Source organism: Musa acuminata, chromosome BXJ1-3 (genome assembly GCF_036884655.1).
Source record: "Musa acuminata AAA Group cultivar baxijiao chromosome BXJ1-3, Cavendish_Baxijiao_AAA, whole genome shotgun sequence".
NCBI classification, from domain to species: Eukaryota; Viridiplantae; Streptophyta; class Magnoliopsida; order Zingiberales; family Musaceae; genus Musa; species Musa acuminata.
Genome location: NC_088329.1, coordinates 33,591,533 through 33,599,357, shown reverse-complemented (window position 1 = coordinate 33,599,357; position 7,825 = coordinate 33,591,533). Strand labels below are relative to the sequence as shown.

The window sequence follows — 7,825 nt, the reverse complement described above, 5'->3', positions numbered from 1 at the left end:
TCTTTGCTTGGTAGGTACCCATCCGTGCTGACTGCCAAGGCAACCCTAGATATCGTATTCCAACTTTCCAAGATAAACGTCTGAATGAGCATCCCAGAGGCAAACTTAACATAATAAAAAGGGCCAATTTTGCAATGTATCTGACTACTGCAATGTAAAAACCAAACAGATGCATATTGTCAACAACAAACAACAAGGCGCAGATACTACAACCACCCATACCATGTCAAACAATATAAACTACAAAAACGACATAGGCAGATGCGCAAAGATCAATATGGTTGACCTTGATGAACAAATATACCCTCTAATTTCATTTCAAATAGCAGTCAAGAAAGCTTACTAAATCTAATGATCTAAAGAATTTTCATGTCAAGTCTGTGAGTATAAATTAACCCATGTAAAACATGCATGGGAGAAAAAGGATGTCAATTCAGTCAATCAATAAATTTGTCGAAAAACGAGGGGGCATAGCCTCAAGGTAAAAATGATTTAGAATTATCCTCATACCAGATGCCACCATGCATCCAAAAATAAATGAATAAGGTGCTAGTAAGAAAAGTACAAGTTACTTCTAACCGAGGATGCAAATAAATTTCAGGACTGAAATCTGAGTGTCTTTATCATACATATCTACCATGGGTTATATTTCGCTATCAAATCACATATATATATCCTAACATATGAAACACCAAAAACGAAATCTAACATCAGGTTTTCTCTACTGAAGTAAGATTCGCCATCTTTTCTACAAAATGATCAACATTTATCCTATTCCGACACATGTTTTCCACCTCTCTTATCTTTCCTTCACTTTGTTCATCATCTGAATCTCTTCTTTTCAACTGGACTACCTTAGTAACAGAAGAACCTGGTATCTCTGTAAGAAATTGTTCCCAAAACACATCATTTACTCCAGTGGGCATGGTAGATGTGGTGGTACTGGTTGCTTGATCTCGCAATGAATCAACCTCAGTAGCTGCAGGTTCTAAATTAACATCTATCTCAGCAACCTTGATCCTTGAATCTGTTTGATTTTCAGCTGCAGGAATACCAGGAGTTTCCACATGGCTCATACATTCTGCTGTCTCTGGAGACGAATGGATATCTCCCAGACAAGGTGAAGAAGGATATAAGTTAGGCAAAAGTGATTGCAGACTTGCACCAGTCTCCACTGATGATGCATTCATTTCAGTGAGAAGAACATCAGTGGGAAGGCAAGCCACAATGCTATCATAGCACATGTCATCACCGGAAGTTTGACTAACACCTCTGAAGAAATTCTCCAATGAATTCAACGATGACTCCATCTTCTCAAAAGGCTCCATGTCAAATATCTGAATAGATGCATAGTCTGATTTTTCACCCGCCAAGGGCTGCTGGAAAGTGACAATTTGATTATCTTCCATAGCAGTGTCCTCATTGAAGTAATCGATTTTTGGCAATCGCCTCTTCTTGCTGAGAAGATCAGAGTCTTGTACAAGGTTAGACAGGAACCAAGGCTCCTGCACGATCTGTGTCAAGAAGGCCATCAAACTTCTATGTCGGTCTCCCAGGACCTGTAATCTTTCCTCTAAGGACTGCATTTGGTGCTCCATTCCATGCTGCTTGTGCACGTTCTTCCGAAGCTCATTCACAAGCATAGCCTTTTCTTGCTTAAGCCGCTCAATCTCCTCTTCAAGATCTTGTTTTTGAGCTTCCGACAGTGGTCCTGAAGAGCTACCTTGGTTGTGCGGCGAATGGCTATATACTGGCTTGCGTCTGTGTATGTTCTTCAGGAGGTGCTTTTCTCCTCGTATAAAATCCTCATTTGCAAACTCCCACTGATCAGGGTCTATCTTTCTGAAACCCTGCAAGGGTCAATGAACAGTTTAATATCTTTTGAATCACACATCAGAAACACTAACCAGTTCACACCACTTGAAGATCATCAAGGCAAAAAAGGTATTCATACTTATCTAAGTCATGATTACTAACTTATTGCCAATCTAACTCGCAAATTGAAGAGAGGAAAGAAAGGAAGAACTTGTCCAAAACTCTACACGATCTAAAATAAATCGACATGTAGAAAAACTAATTAACTGAATCATCAGGGTGGTGGAAAATAGACCACCGGCTCAATCAACTCATCTCTAACCAATTTCAGAAGTTCAAGATCACAACAAGAACATCTTGGTTCAAGAACCAAGAATGAGGTATGAAAGCTTTGATAGAAAGCAGAAATCACTTCTGCGAACTGAACTTTCTCTCGTTCTCTACAAAAGACAAATCATACAAATAAAGCAGCCAAGAAAAGTACGCCAATTAACAATCAAACAGGAAGCAAAACACAGATTCCAACTGTTAGAAAGGAGAGGCCTTTCCATGGAATTGTTCCACTTACGTAAGTGTTGAGCTGCCTCACAAAGCTGGAGAAGTTGCTGTGCTTAAAATACTTGGGCAGCAAATCCCTAGCGAACTCCAGCTGATTCCACACGACGAAGCTCAGGTTGGTGGGGCTCCACGAGACAATGGAGTTCGTGGCCGGGTCGTCCACCATCTCGTACGTCTTGGTGAGGAACGGGGGAGGGGAACTCGAACTCGAACTCCCCCGTGGGCTCTCCATCCCTATCAACAAATCGAACACCAACGACCGAGGAATTAGGTCGAATCGCATCCAATCATGGAAGGATCAACCTCGAGACCGCCGTCCCACCCAAGAACCTCGATCGATCCGCTGCTCCCTCTTCCAACGGGTCGCACCCCAAAAAGAAACAATCTTGAACAGCTTCTGATCACCGAGCAGGCGACACCGGCGAACACCCTGCGGAAAGGTCCGGCCTTTACGGCGAGGAGGCTCGAAGGGAAGCAAGAGAGGAGAGGAAGAAGAACCAGAAGAAAGAATGCTTTTTCTTCCTCCTCCCTTTCGATCTGCTTCTGTGGATTGGGTAATAATCTTTATAGGGAGAAACCAATGGAGATTTCGTATGTTTTACTTTCGTCTCATTGAAATTTCCAGAAGAAAGAAAGGAAAACAAAAAAAATTTCATTTGACTTTAGATATAGATATATATTGCTCTCATTTCATTGGCTTAAATATTTTACACTTTGTTAAATGAATGAATTTTTACATATATCTCCGACCTCAAATAGTCGTTTTGGTACTCATATTAATATTTATATACTCTTCCACAAATTAGTTTTAGTTTTTATAATATTTTTTATAAAATGATATCTTTATTTAGGAAATAAAGCTATATATATATATATTCTCTTTTTCTTTGATTTATAATAACAATTTTATATAAAGTGAAATATTATTAGGGTAAAATCATGTATATATATATATTATTTTTTAATTCTTTATGAGGCAAAGTGAATATGGATCACAATCAATAACATTAATAATAAAATAATAAATCTCGACTATTTTATTTTAAGTCCGAATCTTTTATCGTTGGGATCCGTAAAAAGTTTGATGCGAATTACATTAAACTATTAAAATTAACTATTTTTATTATTTTTACCATTTTATTACTGATATTTTAAGCATAATGTGCCATAGGATCCAAAGAAAAGTTATCATGAGGGGTCAAAGCATGTTCTAACAGAAGAAGAAGAAGAAGATGGCGTAGAAGCTTCCTTGTGCAATTGTTTCCGACGACTTCCATCGTTTCTCTCTCCAAGACTACGTGGACTTTTTTGTTTGGCGCTACGTGGTCGACTCTGTGTCTTCTGCAGAGGTTTCGTAAGCAGGATCGTCATCATGCCAATGAACGCTCGGTTCATCGTTCTAGAATCAAGACTGGTATTCCAAGCTCCACCAGAGCTGAATTATGAGTATCCATGTCGTCATTCTTATCCGTAATTTTGTTCTACACGGACGGAGAAGTTCAACGACGAACATTTGCCGGTGACGTTCTTCTGAAGTGACAGCAGCAGCTGCTTCGGATCAGAACGATGGCATGGATGTCTTGAATCTTAGACCACCACCTCCGGAGATGGAATGTTGCAGAGATAGGAACTCTTTTATGGGGGCGTTTCCTTGGAGCATGCTGACAATGGCAGACAATTTTAGGCCTCGGAGTTGGAGATGTGCTGGTGCATAGAAGAGCCAGCTTTAACATCTGCGGAGCTTCTTCCATGGAGAAGGCAGAAGCAATAGCAGGGGATCAACAGTTGACAAATTCGCGGTTTCCTTGGTAATAGGGCAAAAGAATTCTGATTACTTCTTAGAACAGTTGACAAATTCGCGGCTTCCTTTGATTTTGAAGATGCTTGACGGCGATTTCAGAACCATCCGGCAACACACCCTTGGCCAATTCAAGCAAGAAAAATATGATGGTAAGATGATCAACACTAAGAAAAAACTAGCATAATGAGCAACACAGAAATGCATAAATGTAACTTGTAAACTCCACCTTCACCTATCTTGTTTGCAGGATCAAAGTTCCTGGTTGCAGCTTTGATATGCTTTAAGCTGAACTGCCCAGTTTGCAGCTCTAGACCTCAAAGCTGTGTGTGCAAGTATCATGCAGGAAACCATCAAATGTTAATTCTGAATCAACAAGATGAAAGTTATTTACTTAGAGAAAAGTGAATCTTCTGAGATTTATTGTAAGACAGGTTTACAATAGCATATAGAAACAAGAATTTGTTTCTTTTTTCATGATAATCTATCTATAGATGGATTTCGGAAAATATTTTAATCCAATTCCAAGCAAAACTGAAACACAATGGCTAAATGATTGACCAGTTTCCCCCTCTATGACATATTTGAAGTGCTAAAAGCCGAAAAAGAAATGCATAAATAACATCCTTGCTTACCATTGTATTTGGAATCTTTCCTTCTGATATAACAGCAAATTAGGCATAAGGATCAGCAGAATCGTAACACAAGCAGCAGCAACAATGGCCGGTAGATAGCTTGTGACCTGTTTCAGGCTTGAAATCTACATGGAAGCAAAGGCTTCACAGCATTGGCACGCAAACAACACACGATAAAATTGAAGAACAGGCTTCCACAAGCTTGCTTGGTGTCACCGAAATGGCTGATGCAAGAGGAGCATACACACCCCAGAACGGAACGGGGTTTGTGCCCTTCCCAGCCCAACAAAAATGAGTCTCCAAGGTGCCATCTACCATGACAGTGAAGGACTCGATGATTTCCTTACTAGTTCCATTAGCTTCCTTAGCAATGTTGAAGTCTTGCAGAAGAAGGCTGCTACATGTTTCATCATCTGTGAACACTATCTCGGCAAAATGCAGATTGACTGTGTACAAACAAAAGTCCATAGTATTTGGGTAAGGAGGGATTAGGCCTTGCGGTCATGTAAAATTCTGGCTTGGTTATGTTCAGTGCTGTTGTGGTATCGACGAAATCTCCTGTGGAGCTATAAGCCCATTTCTTGCTCTCAGAAATGGGAAATTCTTATGCATCCATTATGTGGTCTTTTATAATATAATTTCTTGGGGGGATATCATTGATAGGAAAACTCTTCTAATTTATCCTAGATTTTCTGTTCTTGTCTTTAAATAGACAAGACATTTAGGGGCTAAATGACGCTATTGAGAGATTATAATTTTTCTCTCAATCTTCCTGAACCATCAATCTATAAAAGATAGGATGATAAAGAGAGTCTAATTTTTCTTACAAATTGATAGTAGTTTTGGATCTAGGGCTAGTCATACCAAGATTTTTTTAAATAGCATCGAAATGTACGTATCATATTTTATGCTTACAATTGGTATTAGAGCCTATATTCTTGAAATCAAATATCATAGATCTATTATTTTTTAATTTATAATATTTGAATGATCCATGTCGATCTATCTTTCTATCTATCCTGTGAGATTCTTTGTATCATCGTCTCCCATGATCGCAAGACAGCGGCGGTTCGCTACCTGCATGGCGCACGAAGACAGTAATAACACCGCTGCCGATGGAAGCCATAACACCAGCACTACTACGTGCGGTCTTCTACGACGATTGTCAACACCAGGCGGCGAGCCATGCGCTGTGTTGATCACATACAATGAGCAGGCAGTCACCGCACGGGCGGCCATACGCGGGCAGAAACCGTGTCCAAGCGGTGGTAGTGCGCAAGCATAGGGTGCACCCAAGTGACGATCGTGTGTCGGGTTGGTGCTGCAAGGGGGCCGCATAGTCGGCAATCGCCCGCAGCCAACGATCGTGCAAGCAGCAACAACGACGCAAGGCAACAAATTAAGGTTTTTAGGCAAATTATAGTTTTACCCTAGGGTTTCCTTTTGGTCAAATTATGACTTTGCCCTTCTGTACTTTATTAATGTCTTTTAATATTTTAATAATTTTACCCTTTACAAATGTCATAATTACATATGATATCCTGTCAATAAAATTATAATTTTATCGTTATAAAATTGAGAATTTCTAATTTATATCCTTAATTATAAAATTGATAAATATGATTTATTTTAATTATGATTGAATTTGATCATGATTATATTTTGATTATTTGATTAAATTTAATTTTGTAAAAAAATTATAAATTTCAGTTTTCTTTTATAGTTTTCTCATATGATTTATTGATTACATTTTACATATGATAAATAAAATCTAATTATTGTTGTTGGATATTTTTTTAGTTATTGGCATGTATATATTTGGAATTATATAATAATATTTATCTTTAAGATGAAAGTATTTGAAATTATGAAATAATATTTATCTTTCATATGAAGACATAATTTATATGTTATCATGATTATCATATAAGTTTTTTTTACTGATTAATGCTTAATAATTATTATGATTGTTATTCTATTATTGAACTGCTTAGCATAAATTAAATTGAAGAAATTTGATGAATATTATTTATAACTCATCTCCCTAAGTTTTATCTGACTTGTAGCTACCAAAGTGTCATATGATGATAGATTTTTGGGATGTGAATTACAATAAAAGTTTTCTCATTTATAGGATAATTTAAATTATATTTTATATTATTATATTTGTCTTATAGCCACCAAAGTGACCAAGATTAAGAACTTATAAAATTACATTAAGGAACTAGTCCTAAATGACATTAAGGAAATAATACTCACAATGACACACATAATTATAAGATCTAAATAATCCCAAAGAAAAATCTACTTCAAATAATTATGCGATGGGATCGAGTGATACTGTTTTGGATATCCTTGCAGCTTAGGGTTATATGCCCGAAGGTAACAATACTATTCTACAAGAATGGTGTCAATCCTCCATATATGACCTTGAGTGAATACTAGATATGTCAATATTTCACCCAAAGGTGAAATATGGATGATATCAATAGTTCATCAAATTTTGGAAACTCAAAGTATTAATATTATTTTATATTTTACAGTGATACTTTCCTCCATGCATTCTCATGCTTCTAGTATCCCTATACTCTCTAGATTAAATTAGTTAGAATAGTTAGAGTATGTGCAATTCACGTTAGGTATTTTAGATCTTGACTTAGCATTGCTCGTTAAAAATCTATCAAACTTGATTGATGAAAATACCATGGAACAAGTTAATAAAATGAAAGTTTGGGAAAGATCTAATAGGCTTAGTTTAATGTTCATAAGAATAATGATCGTAAATAATATAAAAACTTCATTATCGATTGTAACTAATGCATGGGAAGTTAGATTTAAAGGTTATTGAAGACATATTTAAATCTACTAATAAGTCATTAGCTGACACACTAATGAAAGAACCGACTGCGATTCAGTATGATGGTACTCAAGAAATTCAGGATACATCCTCAATATGGCTGATAAAGTTGCAAAACTTAAAGTATTAGTCATGAATGTTGATGAGTCTTTCCTCGTGCAA

General features: G+C 37.1%; 1 protein-coding gene across 1 annotated transcript; it reads right to left on the bottom strand.

Moving 5' to 3' along the window:
• Positions 1-471: 471 nt before the first annotated feature.
• LOC135625143 (heat stress transcription factor A-4b-like) lies at positions 472-2,988 on the bottom strand. The gene is made up of 2 exons (XM_065129514.1): positions 2,384-2,988; positions 472-1,850 (listed from the first exon to the last, which is right to left on the bottom strand). Exons 1-2 carry the CDS (start codon positions 2,654-2,656, stop codon positions 711-713), a joined length of 1,413 nt encoding a protein of 470 aa, XP_064985586.1. The 5' UTR covers positions 2,657-2,988; the 3' UTR covers positions 472-710.
• Positions 2,989-7,825: the final 4,837 nt, after the last annotated feature.

Excerpts from the sequence above, each read along its gene's own strand:
- LOC135625143 (XM_065129514.1), bottom strand. The coding sequence starts at position 2,656 with ATGCGATTCGACCTAATTCCTCGGTCGTTGGTGTTCGATTTGTTGATA. Across the intron at positions 1,851-2,383 it reads TGAGGCAGCTCAACACTTAC|GGTTTCAGAAAGATAGACCC; the intron begins GTAAGTGGAACA and ends TGACCCTTGCAG.